This window comes from Hordeum vulgare, chromosome 3H (assembly GCF_904849725.1).
Source record: "Hordeum vulgare subsp. vulgare chromosome 3H, MorexV3_pseudomolecules_assembly, whole genome shotgun sequence".
Taxonomy (NCBI): Eukaryota; Viridiplantae; Streptophyta; class Magnoliopsida; order Poales; family Poaceae; genus Hordeum; species Hordeum vulgare.
In genome coordinates, this window is record NC_058520.1 from 309,715,689 (window position 1) to 309,734,716 (window position 19,028).

The 19,028-nt window shown below is 41.5% G+C and overlaps 2 protein-coding genes across 2 annotated transcripts; one reads left to right on the top strand and one right to left on the bottom strand.

Annotated features, from left to right (window-relative positions):
* Positions 1–8,318: 8,318 nt before the first annotated feature.
* Positions 8,319–11,566, top strand: LOC123441723 (uncharacterized protein At5g01610-like). Its single transcript, XM_045117996.1, has 4 exons — positions 8,319–8,432; positions 9,967–10,218; positions 10,724–10,778; positions 10,965–11,566. Exons 1-4 carry the CDS (start codon positions 8,319–8,321, stop codon positions 11,333–11,335), a joined length of 792 nt encoding a protein of 263 aa, XP_044973931.1. The 3' UTR covers positions 11,336–11,566.
* A 3,258-nt stretch (positions 11,567–14,824) lies between these two features.
* Positions 14,825–18,646, bottom strand: LOC123443712 (CXXC motif containing zinc binding protein). The gene is made up of 5 exons (XM_045120211.1): positions 18,367–18,646; positions 18,150–18,257; positions 16,202–16,369; positions 15,221–15,331; positions 14,825–15,123 (listed from the first exon to the last, which is right to left on the bottom strand). Exons 1-5 carry the CDS (start codon positions 18,466–18,468, stop codon positions 15,082–15,084), a joined length of 531 nt encoding a protein of 176 aa, XP_044976146.1. The 5' UTR covers positions 18,469–18,646; the 3' UTR covers positions 14,825–15,081.
* Between the last annotated feature and the right edge of the window lie 382 nt (positions 18,647–19,028).

Sequence of the window (19,028 nt, forward strand, 5' to 3'; positions counted from 1 at the left end):
ACACTGAAGAGGAACTTGCAGATATTTTCACTAAGCCCCTAGATGAAGCAAGGTTCCGGGAGTTAAGGCATGAGCTAAATATCATTGATTCAAGTAATGTGGTTTGAAACTAGGCACTCTGCACCTCATTCCACATTATATCTTGCTCTAGGTGTAGGCATAGACATAGGGGGAGTGTTGTTCTCTCAATGAACTTTCCCTCCCCCTATTATGCATAAATCGATCAAGTCTTTCGCATTGGCCATTATTGATGGCACATGTGCTTCAAAGATGAGCGTTGGTTATGAACCCAAGGATAATTCTTTGCGGTGTCATACCTTATTGTCTCAAACATAGGTGGCTCCGGCCACCACCCCTCTCCCTCCTGGTAAAGGAGGGATGTAATATTGCCAGTCAGTATATTCTGCCGTTGTCTTTGTCTCCGGTACTGACCAGTATGTGTCCGTGGTGTTTTCTCGTTGTTTTGGCAAAATCTGGATTTTTCTGTCTATTTTAGGAGCGGTACTACCACCAGGGGAAGCGGTACTACCGCCAGGGGGAGCGGTACTACCACCATGATTCCAGCGGTACTACCACTGCCTAGGGCTGGCATGTGAAAATATTTTGGGGAGCGGCACGACTGCCTCCGGCGGTACTACCGCGATGACCCCAACGGTACTACCGCCAAGTCTCTGGCGGTACTACTGCTAGGGCACGAGCGGTACTACCGCCATGCCCGTGCCCTCGGTTATATAAAGGGAGGGAGGCCGTTTTTTCTTGCCCTCATTTGCTTCTTCTTCGTGGAGCTCTCCCTTTGTGCCCCGTTTTTCCCCAGATTCGATCTACTCCCGCGGCGGTTCTCTTCCCATTCAAGTTGGAGGGATTGACCCTCCTCCTCCTTCCTCCTCCGTGTGCCATGGACTCCGGTACTACCCCTATCCCCGTTGTGGTGTGGTGATGTTCTTGCTCTAGGGTTAGGGATAGATGTTTTGGCTCCATTGTTGTGGCATTATTTTGTTTCGTTCTTAGAACGGAGGAGAGATGTTGGGGAGTGCCCCTATTTGAGTTGCTACATTGGATCTACGTAGTTTTGGCTTAGATCCATAGTTTTGGTCTCTTATATTTTTAAAATATGCAACTTTGTGGTTAGTTCCGTTCATGTTCCTCCAGATCTGGAACCACGCGGTACTATCTCCCAAATCATAGCGGTACTATCGCTAGCCGACGGTACTACCACCCTGGCCTGGCGGTACTACCACTAGCTCGTGGAGCAGTACTACCGCCCAGGCCGAGCGGTACTACCGCTAGTTCTTGATTTGTTGCCTTTACTAGCTACTACTTGGTCTCCTTTGTGTTTTCTTGTTGTTTTGTATGTTTCCATGACTCTTCTTGTCTTTTTCGCGTGTTTGTGTTGCGTGTCTCAGGTGGTAGCTCTCGTCGTTCCAACCCAGTTCGCAACACCTAGTCCAAGAGGTACCGCAACACTGAGAATCAGAAAGTTCCCGTCCATTGAATCGCAGTGTCAAGAAGGCTGTATCCAAGGAGAAGGGGGCAACCACTGACTTTGACAATTTGCCTCCCAAAGAGTTTGCCAGGCGCCGCAAGCAAGACCCTTATCTCAAACCGAGGGAGGAGTTCAGGGGTGGATAGATGTTCTGGACAAAGCAGCAGATTATGATCTATCAAGATGTTGTCCTGACCAAGAAGAAGAAGTTTGTTCCAGTGCAGTGGATTGATATCAATCGTCTCAGGAGGGATATGGATTATTTTGGTGAGGCCCTGCGTATGATTGAGCAGCTTGGTATTGAGGACATCATCACCTTTCACTATGACTTCGATGCAGAGGTAGTGGCTCAGTTCTATACCACTGTCTTCTTCGAGAATGATGTGAACCTCTCTTTGTCTTGGATGTCTCATGGTGAGCTATTACATGGCTCTTGGTCTGAGTTCATGAATATTTTCGGGATCAAGTTCACTGGATTGCATAATTCTCTTGGCCTGCGCCCTCATTGCAACCCTGATACCACTCCCAAGGACAAGTTGCAGCCATTCTATGTCAGGAAGGGTGTGCTCATTCCCTTTTTGGATATCATGCATCGGTTCTTCCGCAACACTTTGTTTCCACGGGTTGGTAACAAATACGAGGTTCACTCCTATCTGGTGGACATGCTCCTGATGTGTCAAGAAGGACTGTAAAAATCAAATGGGCCACTTGATGTGGCAAATGTGATGTTCTACGAGCTTCAGATGGTCATTTACAATCGTAAGGTCCCCATCTATGGCCCTACTTGTACTACTACATCAAGACCAAGTGGGCTGAGACCTTCCCTGCCATAGCCTTTCCTGCAGCCACAGAGCCCGTCAGCCATGATCCCATCAAACTGCGCCAGAAAGAGAAGTGGGCCAACACCTCCTCTTCACGTTCTACTGCTCACGTGGAGCCTGAGGAGGAGACTGATGCTGCTCGGGCTAAGGGCGGCCCTGCTTCCCATACCCGCTCTTTTGCTGAGCCATCTTGGGCTAAGAAGCTGAAGGCACAGATGGGGTCCCTGCAGGACCAGATGAAGACCTTGTTATGCATGCAGGCAAAAGGACAGTATCACACTCATGTGGCTCAGAAGGAGAACCGTCAGCGGAATAAGCGCCTGCTGAGGACGCTTGATGTGCACGTCTCGACTCGTTCTGAGGATGTCATCACTCCAGAGGCTGTCTGGATGCAGGCTAGAGACTACCAGTGGGTTGGTTCTGAGGACGAAGAAGCTGCCGTAGGGTCTGATCACGAGGAGGAGCAGGAGGATGATGAGGACGCTACGGATTTGCCTGATGAGGATGAGGGTGCGGATGCATGAGCCACCACTTGTGTTGACGTTCTCTCTGCCTTTTTGATGGACTAATGCCAAAGGGGGAGAGAATGTTAGAGACTTGTGATTTGCCTTTGGTGTTTTCGTTCGTGTTTGAGTCTTTCTTTTCTAAACTAGGTTGGTTTAAATCTGTTGGATATCTTATTATGTGTGTGAAGACTCTTCGTCATATGGTGTGAGGCATATGCTATCGCTATATTATCTCTAAAGTCTCTCTCTGTACTTTGCATGTGAGATCATTCATCTTGTGCTATTATCTTTATGCTCACATGTCTATGTTTTCATTATTATATGTTTTGGCAAATCCGGTGTTGTCATCAATCCACCAAAAAGGGGGAGATTGTTAGGGCATATTTTGTTCTAAGTAGTTTTGGTGATTGATGACAGCACCGCTGCGGACTAAACGTGTGCATTGAGCATTTCAGATAATACATAACGAAGCACAAGATGGCTCGTTGCCCCTCGATGTTGTTGGAGCACGGTGTTTCCTACGATTATCTTTGTTAGTGTTGAGTAGTAGGAAAGTCGTACTATTAAGAGGGGGTCCGCGTCGGAAAGGTTTGGGTAGAATCAATTCTCTCACGCGCACATTTTTATTTCCACCAATTTCTCTTTGTGGCAATGGAGCATCCTCTTAGTCTCTCTCAGCTTTGCAGAAAGTCTAGCGGTAGTACTGCGAGCTCCTGGCAGTAGTACCGCTGGGCCTTGCGGTAGTACCGCCAGCTCCTGGCGGTAGTACCTCCCTCTCTAAGGGGTTGTACTTCGTCGGACTTTTTGCGAACACTTTTCCAGCGGTGGTAGTCCCGGTAGCAGTATTTATACTACCGTGGATTTTTGTCAGCCTAGCGGTAGTACCGCCAGCTCCTGGCGGTAGTACCGCTGGGGCTTGCGGTAGTACCGCTTCCGTCTTGGCAGTAGTACCGCCAGGGGCAGCGGTAGTACCGCTGCGCCCAAGCGGTAGTACCGCCAGGAACGTGTTGACAGTGAGGATAACGGTTCGTTTTATTCCCCCACTATATAAAGGGTTCACCTACCTCTCAAACCCTACCTTTGACCCTTCAAGACTCCATTGTTGCTCCCTAAGCTCATATGTGCCCGATCTCTCTCCCTAGCCAATCAAACTTGCTGATTTTCTAAGGATTGGTCGAGAAGGGCTAGATCTACACTTCCACCAAGAGAAAATTGATTCCCCCCACTAATCTCTTGCGGATATTGTTACTCTTGGGTGTTTGAGCATCCTAGAGGGTTGAGGTCACCTCGGAGCCACATTCCATTGTGGTGAAGCTCCGTGGTCTTGTTGGGAGCCTCCAAGCTTTATGTGGAGATAGCCCCAACCTTGTTTGTAAAGGTTCGGTCGCCGCCTTCAAGGGCACCTATAGTGGAATCACGACACCTTGCATTGTGTGAGGGCGTGAGGAGAATACGGTGGCCCTAGTGGCTTATTGGGGAGCATTGTGCCTCCACACCGCTCCAACGAAGACGTACTTCCTGTCAAAGGGAAGGAACTTCGGTAACACATCCTCGTCTTTATCGGTTCCACTTATGGTTATCTCTAACCTTTACATTGTGTATGTTATTGTTGTAGAATATTTCTTACATGCCTTAGTGATTATAGTTAATAGCATCATATAGGTTGCTCATCTAGTTGTCATTTTAGAAAACTTTTATATTGCTAACCCTAACTTGTTAAAAATAGCTAAAAATTGGTAGTTGCCTATTCACCACCCCCCTCTGATCAACCATATCGATCCTTTCACGATATAATGTAAATTTTGATTTTTTTAATGAATCAATTATCTTTTCTGAATTTGGAAACAAATTTTAGATATGTGAACATCTCTAAATTTCATGGACATTTACTTGAAATAAAAGTTTATAATTTTCAAATCAATGGCCGTTTTATAAACTTGGGAACATTTTTTGACTCGTGGTTTTTTTAAATGAACATTTTGCGAAATCTAGGAACGTACAAAAAATTATTTATTAAAAATCATTTTTTTTAAATCATGAAATTTATTTAAAGAAGCAAATAAAACAGAAAGAAAAAAGAAAACAACAAAGGACATGCAAGAGAAAAGAGAAAAATGGAAAAAGGGGGGCTTCCTCTTAGGTACATGGGCTGTCCCAAAAGCACTTTGTGTAGCGCAAGAGGGGGGTGGGGTGTGTTTCCCCTGCACCATAGTTTAAAAAATCGAACCAAAAATGTTGTCGGTTATTTACCGGTTGGACCGTAGGTTCATCGGTTCAATTGTCAGTTTTTTAAGCAAAAAAATAATAAATATTGAGTAATATAGAGACTAATATAGTGTGAAACAATTGTCAATAAAATTATTTTCATGTAGTGAACAACAAGATACCATAGCCGAGTTGGTTATAGGGCTGTGGGCACGCGTCGCGTATTGCTCACACGACATGGGATTGAATCCCACCTCTCCCAATTTCTATTCAAATAGTTTCCTGTTTTTTCCGGTTTAGTGATTGGGTTTTTCACTGATTTTCCAGAAAACCGGGCAATTCGACTAATTTTCTCTGGTCCGATTGCAGAACGGTCTTATTAGATTAAAAACCCGATGAGGATGTCGGTTCCGGGTTTTTTCGGTCCGACCGTCGGCCCAGTCCGATTTTTTAATCTAGGCCCTACACGCGTTACACCACTCTATGGATGCAAGTGGAAGGTGTTAGTATGTTTGCCGTTCGCGAAGAGAAACATTACAGGACCACACCAGAAATGCAAGCGGACAAAATCACTACCACGCGCTAAATAGGAGGGCATCACCTATGCAGCGCTGCATGCCTCACGATCCGACGCCTCCTGTGCTGCTCGCATGGACCGGCCCATTAAAGTGTTGTCCAGTTTTTTTGAATTTTTTGTTACGAAAATAAAAATATGAAATGAAAAAGGGTTACAAATTTAAATAAAAAGATTCATCCATTTGGAAAAAAAATCATATTTTAAAAAAAGGTTCATCAATTTTGAAAAAACGTTCATTGAAAATGAAAAAAAGATCGTCCAATTTAGGAATAGTTCATTAAACTTTTTAAAAGTTCAATAAAGTTTTAAAAAGTTCATAAAAATTAAAAAAAAAGTTCATGCTTTTTTAAAGTAAGTTCATTGAAATGAAAAAAAGTTCATAAATCTTAAAAAAGTTCATCCGGTTTCAAAAAGATGTTCATCAAAATTCAAAATTGTTCATCAATATTTACAAAATTTCATCAATCTCTAAAAAGATTCACTGAAATTAAAAAAATGTTCATTGATATTCAAATAAGTCCATACAATTTTCAAAAACAATGTCAAATGATGCCTAGATGGGCCGACCCATTTACGGACGACATACGCGCCAGTTAACAAAAATACATGTTAACCGACGTCTATGGTGCCAAATAGGAGGTCGTCGTCTGGCGTGGCTTTTTTATTGAGCATACCGTCTCACATACATAATGACGGGCTAGAAGATGTGGCCCGTAGTTTTTGGAAAGCGCTAGCGGTCAGACTACTGATGGTTGGCTTTCATCAGACTAGTGCTGGATCGTTGGATTAAAGTCTCGTGATACGTCAGATTGGAGACGTGGGCCTAGGTAGTTAGCATGCAGTGTACTAATTGCAATTTGTTTCCGTCAACTACTCCCAGATAATTACTTCACTAGCAATAACTTCCTTCTTATTGCTTCTTCTGTGCTTCAAAACCTGCGTTAGGGGAAATGGTGCATCTAGCAAACCGGATGCGCATCTGATGCATGCTATTGTTCATCACCAAGTTCGTGCTAAGACTGAAAGCATACCAATTGATTTTGCTTCTACCGGCGAATTTGCTTCCATGTCAACTGGAGATTGTTTCAATTGGTATTTTTTTTGTCCAACATGACAATTTATTTTGCATCGTCTACATTGTGATGTAGACGTCAATTTCATGCTTGCATCATTTGTTTTACCATTGTTATGGACTCTCTGAAAAGAATTAAAATTCTATCTGCATCGGAATAAACACGAATTTGCTTCTGAAGAATTTGGAATTTGCATCGAAAGAAGTGAGCATTTGCTTCCATAGAATTTGGAATATTAATCCAAAAAAATCAAAATTTGCGTTAGTACATAAGAATGACGCCTTGCTTCCAAAGCTATATATTTTGCTTCCAAATCATTATGATCCTATTTTCAGGCTAGAGAATTGCTTCCATACAAATATAGATCCAAAGAAGTGAGCATTTGCTTCCATAGAATTTGGAATATGAATCCAATGAAATCAAAATTTGCGTTCATACAAAAGAATGACGCCTTGCTTCCAAAGCTAATATTTTGCTTCCAAATGATTCTGATCCTATTTTTAGACTAGAGAATTGCTTCCATACAAATATATATTTTTTCCCACTAGAAATAATAAAAGTTCAAATAAAGTGGGAAATGTTTCCACCGTGATGAGCATGTGTCTTCATTAAATCTTGAATTTTCTTCCATGCTCGTAAGGAAGCACTACACCATCTACAAGGGTGTCACAAATTGCAAGCAAAAATGTGAGGACCAAGTCCCTTGCACTGTCACCATGTGGACAGAAATGATGTTTCTCGCTAACTTTTGACGTGTTTCCTACATTCAGAGTGCGTAATCATGTGATGAAGTTAGCAAAATCGGATGAATAAATCCAAGAGAGACAGAGAAGAACTTTATAACTACAATGCTTCAAACAATGAAAATATCCCTTGCAGGAGCGTTTGACACACAAACCTATTACCTGAAGGTGTGTGTTGCTTCTTACTAACTTCTTATGTGCTTCCTGCAATCAGAGTACATAACCATGCCACGACAAATCCAAGAGAGACAGAGAATAACTCTACAACTGCAATGCTTCAAACAATTGCATAGAAATCTCGATGTGGTGATTGTTCGTGCTTGGTTGTGAGCACCACATCCCTATAACCTGGAGGAAGAATTAGAGCTTTGTCAATCATTTCTTTAGTAAATAGAATACTAGTGTTGTTACACGGATTTCTGAATTCACATACCTCCAGATCAGTCTTGTATATTAACCATTCAACAAGACCATTGGGAGTTGAGATGGAGCCTATATTCAGAAGATTCTCCCAACCTTGATCTTGAACGAGAGTTCTCCAAGCATCGGGTATAACATGGGTACACTCAACAAATTTAATCAAAGCAAGCATTGCAACCAAAGTAGTAATGCAAATCAAAACAAGGGTGAAATCAAAGATGAAATGAATCTAAACAACCTACGTCGAGGATGGGTACATGCGTGCGCCGGATGGGGGGGACTGGGATTCGCACGGAGCTTCTTTGCCGAACCAATACGACGCGCCAACGAGGTGGGAACGATGGCGACGGGGCAGGCCTGGCAGGGGACCAGGACGGTGAAGGTCGTTCAGATCAGGGAATGACAGAGCAGCGGCGGGACGGTGCACCGGCGAGGTGGATCAGCAGTAGCCGCGGGACGGCGCACCGGGGAGGTGGATCAGCAGTAGAAGATGGGGTGGACACCACCGATCTCGGCCAGGGAACGCATCGGTGGAGTAGAAGATGGGGTTGTCGGGCTGCTCGACGACGAGGAGAAAAGGAGGAGCCAGGGGCGCAGCTGTTCGGTGAGCTCGATCTGCTGCTGGACGGAGAGGGGAGAAGAAGGATCAAGGGCGGCATAGTAGGGAAAAGGGATCTGGCAAGGCGAGGGAGATATGCTGCGTTCGGGGTGAAAGATGAGCTCCAGAAAAGGAAACTGGGATTAGGGGAAAAGATCCTGCACGGACGTTGCGGGGTGATTTTTTTAACTTCCTTAATTACAAGAGGGCTAGTTTTGAGCGTAGGATATGGAATTGATCGACGACGTTTAAGTGGTCTGATGCTTGAGTCTTGCCAGACTATGGATACGAAGCGTTTCCCGTAGTTTTTTCCGCGAGGACGATGGTTGTCTAACTTCGATAGCTATTTATCGTCGAAATCATTAATTAGGAAGTACTCCTTTGAAAGATCACTCTCATCTTCATAGGTAGTGACAAGTGACGCACTGCACGCGTGTCATTTGTCGCAACCTGAGAGTTTTCTTTTGTAAATTCGTATTTTTCAAAATGTTTTATCTCCTGAACCGTACGTCCAAATCTTGACCCTTTTTCACCGTTGAATTTCTCGTGTCGAGATCTTGAAAACTAGATCCCATGTTGATAGGTTTTGACTAACTTTTTTCAGAAAAAAACGGACCAAAAAAATCACGCCTCTCGTGATAGCAAAAAAAGGAAAACGCGTTTTTTTCGTGTTTTTTCCCGAAAAGCACATCTTGGAATGACCATGCCTCTCGCGAAGGCAAAAACGTGTTTCTCGTGAAAATAAAACCATGCCTCTTGCGAATAAAACGCCTTATTTTCCTTTGTTTCTTTTCTTCAGGTTTCATTGTTCTTCTTTGTTTCTCTTTCCGCTTCACAGTTTTTATCCTGATTTCTTTTTGTTTTCCATTTTATTTTTAACGGTTTTCATCAGTTTTAGAATCTTCGTTGATTACTTCTTATTTATTGGTTTACTTTATGCTTTTCATTGATTTTTCATATTTTTCTTTGTTTAGCTGTTTGTTTTATTTATTTATTTCTTTTTGTGAAAAATATATCTGTTATTTTTCAAAATACATATCTACTATGTCTATGTTTTTTATATATTTTATATTTTTATATACTGCAAGAATTTTTTTATCTATTATTTTAACATTTTTAGTTGGATGTTTAACATTTTCTAATACATATTAACATTTTATAAAGATATATATTTGATGTCTAATTTTCTCATATATTTTTTATATATATCAGAAACATTTTTTGTAACCACGTTCAACATTATTGATGTAAAAATTAATAATTTCTAAAAATATACTATATGTCTATTTTCCTCATACACATTCTACATTTTTTGTATGTATACATGCGCAATTTTATTATGTATATTTTATTATGTCTATGTTTTCCATACGCTTTTCAGTTTGTTGATCAGAAGAGTAGATGAAAGAGAAAGGAGGTAGAAATGTTTGATACATGATTAACTATTTTAAACATATAGTATATTTTTTATGTCCAGCCTGTCCATTCCCTTAATTAAAAAGAAAATAAAAAAGCCCAACCTGTCCACTTCAAATCCTAGTCAGCAAGCGTGGGTCCACCAAGAAGAAGCCTCCCGTCCCTCGCACTAAAATTCACGAGCGACGACGAGACCAAAGGCGGAATACCAGAAAGAGATCGATTCCCGATATCCGATCAGGAGAAAAGTGAATATCTGGGCAACAGGAGCAGTGATTTGTTGAACCTTGGCGGGCAGGGACCGGAGCATGGATCAGATAACTGGTTCAACCAGCAGGCCGGCAAGGAGATGAACAACGTCGGCGACGACCTCAATGTCAGTCCCCTCCTGGTTCATCCCCTTTCTCTACATTTTTTTAAAAAAACTTGTTAAATTCGAAATCTTTTTGATTCCCCGCCTGGTCCGAATCATTCATTCTATAATCTGCACATGCGCGCATCATCTTGTCTCCCTTGTATTTATTGACTGAAATCTGGCTCTGGGCTTGTTAACGATTGTCCGTTGCCTTGGGCACCTGCTGTATCCGATGGGATCTAAAATACCCTTCTTGCATTGGTAGCGCATATGCTTGATTAGCTAGTGTTGATTTGAAGAGACCAATGGACAATGGAGAAGAGAATGTTGTGTGTTTATGCAATAATAATTATTGTGATGCAGCATTCGGGTGAATAAAGCATTTGGTTCTATAAGATTCTGTGTTCACGTGGCCTTGGTTTACCATGTTTCTCCCTCCGTGTAATGGGAACTAGTAGTAACAAGGAGTTCCTTTTTCCTGTGTGCTGAGTTCCTGACTCCATAAACCATTTGTTTTTTTATCCAGAATATATCGAACAGCATCGGAGATGGAGCCAAATGGATGGTCAACAAAATCAAAGGTAAGGCGCTGATCCTAATAATTCAAACTTTTAAAAGGCACACCAGGCATGATTTCATCTCTCTCGCTATTTATTCTCCGTGTTGTGCAATCTGCATAAACACTTGCATCTTCAACATTCTCGGAAATGGTCCGTATCGCCAATGCCCATGCGAGCAAGAAAGTAGTGTAACCTTTTTGGTTTCAGGGAAAATGCAGAAACCATTGCCTGAATTCCTAAAGGAATACGACCTTCCAATGGGCCTCTTCCCACAAGACGCGACCAATTATGAATTCGACGAGGAGACAAAGAAGCTCACGGTGTACATGGCGTCCGCGTGCGAGGTCGGTTACAAGGATTCATCGGTGCTGCGCTTCTTCACCTGCGTCACCGGCAACCTGGACAAGAGGAAGCTGTCGGAGGTGGAGGGCATCAAGACCAAGGTCCTCATCTGGATCAAGGTGACTGCCGTCAGGACGGAAGCCTCCAAGTTGCATTTCTGTGTCAGCATGAACAAGACCCGGGATCGCGACGCCTACGAGCTTGTCAGGGATGGTGTTTCCATAGACAAGTTTTAGATCATACGGTGGCCCTGTTAATTTCGACGCAACTCTGAGTGTGTGAAAAGCTTCCACCACTGTGATGATGTTGCTCCGTCTTTTTTTTTTTTTTGTTGCGACGATGATGTTGCTCCGTCTTGTGCGTAAGAGAAAATTTATTTATTTATTGCAGGAAAAACAGATTTGTAAATTAGTACTTATTACTGTATTAAGCAGCCAATGGAATTAACAAAAGAGTATTTCTCGATTTTTTTAATGTGCAATTACTTTCCTTCACTTCGGCCTGTTCCGTCCCTTTGCAACCTGATGCCATCGTTTTTTCAATGAACAATTTGTACACTCGGCATCCAGTTTCTCTTCTATCGGATTTCCATGGTTTTAGATCTGAAATTGATTGACTCTTTTTGCCCAGTCCTTACCGTGATACGTCAGTTTATATCATGTGGCATGTTAATCTTCGTCTATTATGATTTGATTGGGTACATATACCACTTCAATCTCATTGTTTCACCCGCAGTTGTTTTTTTGTTATGTTATGTTTTAAATTCAAGTATAAAGAAAATGTTAACTTGTGACGAGCGAATGGACCGAGGCCCATCGTTGATAGGCTTGGGCCGAAACGCGGTATTAACCTAGGTCACTTATGTTATATATATGTTAAAAAAACATTTGTTATATAGGAGTAGTATATATCTTTTGTAAGTCGTCGTACGAATAGGTTGATCAGTTATAAATCTCCAACAAATCTCCAACATTTATAACCTCTTCTAATATAGTAGTGAAGTTGGCTGGCTTGCATCCTTTGTTTCCTTTGCCTTGGAGAGGTTTTCCACCTTAAAATCTTGTATCTCTTTGTCATTTCATTTATGTGTCGGATCTATAACAAATTTTTTCCATTTGGTCTTTTTGTTATAGCTACACTATTATATCTCGTTTTCTTCAGTTCCGTTTCGCAAAACCTGTCATTCGTTTCTTTTCTATAATATATTATTAACTCTTAATTTTAATGCTGCAAACCTTGGCAGACATAAAATATCATCGCTAGTTTTTGTATTTTGAAAGGCAGTATTGGGCGTCGACGCGTCGGCCCGAACACTCGCGCCGGTCGCAGCGCAGCCGTGGATTTCTTGACCATCAGATCTTCTCTCTCGTCCTCAACCTCGAGCCACGAACGCGAACGCCTCGCCGGCCATCCTCGTCCAACGCACAGCGGCGCTCCCCACCCCTCCCCTCTCCCCCTGCCCCCCGACGGTCGAGGGGTCCTTCTCCCGTCGCCCCTCTCGCCGATCACCGTCCTTGCAGAGCCAACAAACGCGAGCACCTTGCCGGCCGTTCGTTGCAGCTTTTTTCATCAACGGTTATAGCATTTTATGTCAACGGTCGTAGCATTCCGTCATGGCAATGACCGCTTGCAGCTTTTTATATGTCTGATTGCAGCTTTTTTCATCAACGGTTGTAGCATTTTATGTCAACGGTTGTAGCATTCTGCCATGGCAATGACCGCTTGTAGCTTTTTATATGCCTGGATGAAGCTTTTTCATCTGGTTTTGAAGCTTTTTCCAAAAGTCGTTGCAGCAATTTTGGATGACGTTTGCAACACTTGTATACGCGCGGCCCGACCATGGCAGCATGCGACGAGGACGAGGGCGGAGGCTGGATCCGACCATGTGGGCGGCCGACGAGGGCGGGAACTGGCGATGTGGGCGACCGACGGGGGTAGGGATCGGCGATGTTGGCGGCAACAGCACAAGGGCGCGTAGATGGTGGGCCCCCTTGGCCATGCGCCCCACCACCCACGAGGATTGTTCCGCTAGGATGAGAGGAGATAGCACGGATCGCGAGTGTCCGGCGGACGTCGTGGAAAACGTATCCCTATTTTAAAGTTGCCTAGAAGGGCTTAGGTGTCATAAGGATATATACTCTAGGATGCATATATGTTATGAAAGACAGCAGTACTTCATTCTCACAGTGCACCACAACGCCCAAAGAATATTGGAAAAATCTAATCTACACACGCCGCATCGGAGCTTTCCGGTGCGGCGACTGAGCAGCAAAAGAAACCGAATCTTTCTCATGCATGATGCAGTGATATCATCAAATTCATTCTAAATTATCAAAATTCAAAAAGTTTTATCTTTCGAACCATTAATTCGATCGATGATCTGTTTTTGTCGTTGACTTTGTTTCGACGAAATCTTTAAAACTAGATCCCATGTCGACATGTTTTGACAACTTTTTGTTTTTCGTACTTACCACATTTGTTGTACGTACTTGTCATATTAGTAAGTACTTACTTGTTTGATAAAAAATAACTTAACCGCCGCATTTTTTAAAAATTGATATAAATATGACATCTCGACATAATCGAACGAGCAAGCACAAACAACATTTTTAGGACAATACCGTGTAAAAATATGACAATTCGGCATATTTAAAACCGACAACCACAAGAAATCTTTTTTTTTTGGTAATTGTTAGTAAATATGACAAGTCAGCATAGTTAAACTAGCAAGCACACAAAATATTTTTCTGACAAATTTATATGTAAATATGACAAGTTGACATATTTAAATTGACAAACCAAACTTATGACATATGTTTATATCATGTATAATAAAAATTGCTACAATACAACAATCATTTGTCAAAACGGTCGTCGGGTTTAAACAAGCGTAGTTGCCAAAAATCTATACACACAGTTGTCAAATTGACAATTAAGTTAATTAAATGTGGTTACTAAGTGTCTCATAATCTAACAACTAAATAATAGTAATATGGCAACTATCGATGAAAAAAAAATTGTCGAAACATGTCGACATGGGATCTAGTTTTGAAGATCTCGTTTCGAGAAAGCTAACGGTAAAAACGGATCGTCAATTGGATTTATAGTTTAAGAGATAAAAACTTTGAAAATTCAACATTAAAAGAATCTATGCTAACGCTATGGATTAACTTGCATGCATGATGGTAAACCCCTACATGGAAAGGCCCATAGTTTAAGAGATAAAAACTTTAAAAATTCAACATTAAAAGAATCTATGCTAACGCTATGGATTAACTTGCATGCACGATGGTAAACCCCTACATGGAAAGGCCCTCATGCGACGCCGCTATGTAGTGGCCCCAAGAATATTTAGGTCAATAGGACCAATCAATATACCGGTGCAGAGCAACTTTTATATTTTTTTTCTTAACTGGTTTTCTACCAATTGACTTTCGTTCCTTTTTTACCATATTTCCATTTTACCTCCTTAGTTTTCATGTCCAAAACTTACTTCGCAAACAGAATCAGAGTAAGTTTTCTGCTTCAAACTCTCCCTACAAGAAAACGAATGTAGCCGAGGATGATTAAATAAAGCGACACTAACAATTTCTTAAAAAAAATCCAGGCATGAGTGCGTGAGGTTTATTGATCAGATTTGCACATGTTCTTATCCTCCCAGTGTTCAGACCTATGAGAACAAGAGCTTCGAATATCAAACTTTAGTTATAAGAAAAAAGACAAACTTCAGCCACATAAATTTATGATCGATATGGTAGAACCATAGGAGATCTAAGTTTGAACACCACTGGTAGGCAGAATATTCAAAGTTTCCTAACAGGAGGCTACATCACTGCAAGCTTAACCAATTTCATGGCAAATCCACCGAATCATGTGCACGAACTTAGTACAAATACGAAATCAACATCGAGGTTTCGACTTTCTAGATGCGCTTTATACATCTCTGACTCAAGTGTTTGAAGAGCCCAGGAGAAATTGGATCTTAGACATATCTGGTCTTCCCATGAAAACCCTGCTTCCTCACCTGTGAATTCATCATGTACAAATATGTCAGGAACTGATTGATACACTTTCCAGCTAAATTAACCTTATGCTAGTTTAGCAAATGAGTGTGCCTATACCACTTTGAATGTTGACTGCAGCTTGGATAGAGCGACGGGGCACTCTCCCTTCTCGTCATACTCATCAAACTCTCCTTCAGAAAGATCAATGTCAAACGGTGTCCCATGTACCTAAAGAAGAGGGAGGTCATTAGAACACCAATAAACCATAACAAGCATGCTGCGAGAGTGAGGAACATAAGATTGTCAAATATAGCTATCAGGCAATGTTTACTTGCTTCATATGATAAACTAAAATCCACATATCTGCAGTACATAAGGTAGTGGTATCGGGTAGCTGCAACTCAAGCTCTGAGTTTGATTACAAGTTGTGCCTTTCGATTTGGGTGGAGCATTGAACAATGTAATTACTTTTTCTTATATATACTATGTGGGATGAATAACACATACAGAAATTACAGGTTTGTTTGTAAAAAAACAAGGTGTATTGTTTTCTGTTTGTCGAAAAGAGGACAGGCAATGGATAAACTAGAAGGAATATATGTGTTCCCAGATGCAATATAAACAGAGGTATCATTGTAATGTAAACACATGATATTAATTCTTTTTTGTTCAATGATACACATGATATTAATTCTTTTTTGTTCAATGATACACATGATATTAATTCATAAGAAAAATGATGCAAAAATTAATACTCCCTCCGTCCCATAATATAAGACCTTATTACATTCATGTGAGTATATTGGACATAATAAGATCTTATATTATGGGGCGGAGGGAGTAATGCATAGAAGCAACCTTGAATTCATCAGCAGGTACATAACAGTGAAACCAATGAGTCAAGCTCACGTTGAACAAATGCAACATTAGAGCACAGTTCTAGCACATAAATTATCTGGACAAGATTAATTACTAGTTACCAATCAATATAGTAAGGTGGCTGCAAACAAAAATTCAGCAAGTTTTTTTGAAAACAATAATGTGACCATACAGACTGTTAATACTCGGGGATGTGGTAAAAGATCAATAAATACTTACAGATTCAGCCTTCCAGCCATTACCAAAAGCAAACTCAATAGGTTCATAGCCTCTGCATTCAAAGACCATCAAACAGGTCATCTCTCCTTTCTGGCTCTGCTCAGAAGTCAGTGGTGTTCCCTGCCCAGGAATCATCACAACTGATCCCTCCCTCGAACATAACTTGCACTGCAAGAAAACCAGAACACTGTACTGATAAGACATATAACGATATCACAAAGTATGTACTGGAAGAAGTTTTTTGCTCCTGCACGCCTTCCCTAGAAAGATCTAGGGAAAACATAGACAGGGGCCTTTCAAAAGTCACTAAGCAATATAATCTACCATAAGGTAATAGAACAATTAGATTTAGATTGTATAAGTCATAAAATGGTTAGCAATAGAAGTGCCTATTTGACAAAGTAGCATTATGGATCCTATGAAATCCCTTAAAAGTCCAAAACAAGAGATGCTTAAGCTTCCAACAAAACAAATGTGCAACATAGTAATGAGATTTTGCAACACTGAAGCTCAATATAAGTACTGCTCTAGCAAGGTGCAGGCGTAATGACACCAAGAGAAGAGTGTTCTACCAGCTCATTGTCCTAGGGTCTTTGAGATGCATAGCGAGTTCTTTTAAAACAGTTAGCACATGAATCTGTAATCAAATACTCCCTCCGATCCATATTACTTGTCGCAGCTTTAGTACAACTTTAGTACTTGTCACAGCTTTAGTACAAAGTTGTACTAAAGCTGCGTAAAGTAATATCGATCGGAGGGAGTACTCTCTTTGTATCTCAAAGACTGAAGGACAGTGAGCTAGCTGTGTGCTTTTAAAACGTCCTGATGGTTCTTACTGTGTGCTTTTAAAATGTCTATCCACTAAACAGCTGGTTCAATGAAGGTCCATAATAAACAAACAAAAGGAAACCATATATTAATAATACCAATTACCCGTAGAAATCAAGTGAATCAGTCTATTCCGGACCCGTTTAAACCAACCCAGAGTTGTAAGCAGTTTCATACTGTAAGCAAATGTATTGTGTCTCTGCTGTTTAAATAAAGATCTCAGCTTGCAAACTAAACCTCCATTAAGAAAAAAAATGAGATCGCTCTGTGTTCAATTGTTCAGTACTCAGTATTAAAAAAAAAGGAGTGGCAGAAACAGTGCCAGCAATAACAAAGACCCAGACAACACATGCAGTGTTGTAGACTAGAAGCGTGAGTTACAAGACTGAGTAAAGTTCTCTAGCATAAGCAAAGTAAACAGTCCCCCCAAAATAAGCTAAAATGACAGCTACATGTCATCAGTTCACCTTGGATTTGTTTCATCGAAAAGATGTGCATCCTTATGTTAAAATCTAATCCCAATATGAACATGCTATATGCGTTGTTGAAGGCCTCATAAGACAATTTAAACTATTTCCACATAAACAAGCAGACAGAACACATGTTACATACTCCCTCCATCCCAAAATAAGTGTCTTAACTTTAGTACAACTTTGTACTAGTATACTAGTATAATTTGTTTGAACTTCAGTGACAAAATCACATGGAACCAAAATCATCACCACACAGTAGCATAGACTTAGAAGAACTTAGCCAATGTCACACAGTAACAAGATTCCTTAACATGTACGCCAATCATAGAAGACGACACACCTATGTTCTTAACTTTGAACACAAACTCATCCTCCACCACACAATTCGATCCCCATTTTGGTTCAAAAAAAATCCAATCCCCATCTAAATGACACCTGGCATTAAACGGTGTAAACAGAGAACAGACAACCAAATCCCACACGGAAATTTCAACCCAATTAAATTATGCGAACAGTACACACAACACAGGAAACAAGCCGATCGATTATATGAATGCAGAAACCCGCACTTCCAGTCTCATCAACGACAACCAAAGCTAAGGGCACATATGAGTCCAGAGGAGGCATGCGATGACAGAAGTTGTCACCTTCTGGACGAGATTGGCGGTGCCTTTGCCGCTGGACAGTTCGACGACCTCGTCGAGGGAGACGCAGGTGGTCTTGGCGCTCGTCTCCCCGCAGCTCTCGCACCGCAGCTGCGATCGATCAGACGCAGATACGCAATCGCCGTCAGAATCACCCGAATCAGAGACAGATGTAGCGTAAGGAAAGCGATCAGAGAGTAGGTGGAGTCAGGAACCGAACCTTGAAGTAGTAAGGGTAGCTGGGGTCGTCGCAGCCGCCGCGGGGCTGCAGGTTGGTGAGGCCGTCGAGCTCCGCCCCCACGAGCAGCGCGAAGAACACCATCTCCCCTCCGGTCGACGGGGTTGCCGCCGCCTCCTCCTCCTCGCTAGGGTTGGGAACTGGGGTTTTTGGATCGCGTCGGTGGCAGACGAAGGCTTGAGAGGAGAAGTGGGTGGGTTTGTGTGTTGGCTTTGCCTTCGCTCTGGGGGAGAAGGGGACGGGGGCAGAATATGTTTTCTTCTGACATAAATACACCAGGACTTCGGAATACGTTTAATACGATCATTAAAAATGAGTTACTGTTATTATACAGTCACTACTCCCTTTATCTCAGTTCCTAGGTCATTAAATTTGACTAACTTGATGATAAACATATACTACAAAAAATATATCATTAAAAACTTTAGATGTTTTATTTTTTAATGATATGATTTTTATATTAAACAATAAATCATATATAAGTTAAATTGATGACCTAGATACACGTGTGTGTCTTCTAAACTATGACGGAGGTAGTAGTTCAAAGGACGTAGATGTTGCCTAGAGGAGGGTGAATATGTACTTTAAAATAATTACGATTTAGGCTTGAACAAATACGGAATAAAACTAACGTTTAATTTGTC

What these genes read in the sequence shown, in the direction of transcription:
- LOC123441723 (XM_045117996.1), top strand. Translation starts at nt 8,319, where the DNA reads ATGGGGTGGACACCACCGATCTCGGCCAGGGAACGCATCGGTGGAGTA. An exon ending in ACGTCGGCGACGACCTCAAT is followed by an intron (nt 10,219 to 10,723) that starts GTCAGTCCCCTC and finishes TTTTTTATCCAG; the next exon opens with AATATATCGAACAGCATCGG. An exon ending in GATGGTCAACAAAATCAAAG is followed by an intron (nt 10,779 to 10,964) that starts GTAAGGCGCTGA and finishes TTTTGGTTTCAG; the next exon opens with GGAAAATGCAGAAACCATTG.
- LOC123443712 (XM_045120211.1), bottom strand. Translation starts at nt 18,468, where the DNA reads ATGGTGTTCTTCGCGCTGCTCGTGGGGGCGGAGCTCGACGGCCTCACC. An exon ending in CCGCCAATCTCGTCCAGAAG is followed by an intron (nt 16,370 to 18,149) that starts GTGACAACTTCT and finishes GTTTTCTTGCAG; the next exon opens with TGCAAGTTATGTTCGAGGGA. An exon ending in TGCAGTCAACATTCAAAGTG is followed by an intron (nt 15,124 to 15,220) that starts GTATAGGCACAC and finishes ATGAATTCACAG; the next exon opens with GTGAGGAAGCAGGGTTTTCA.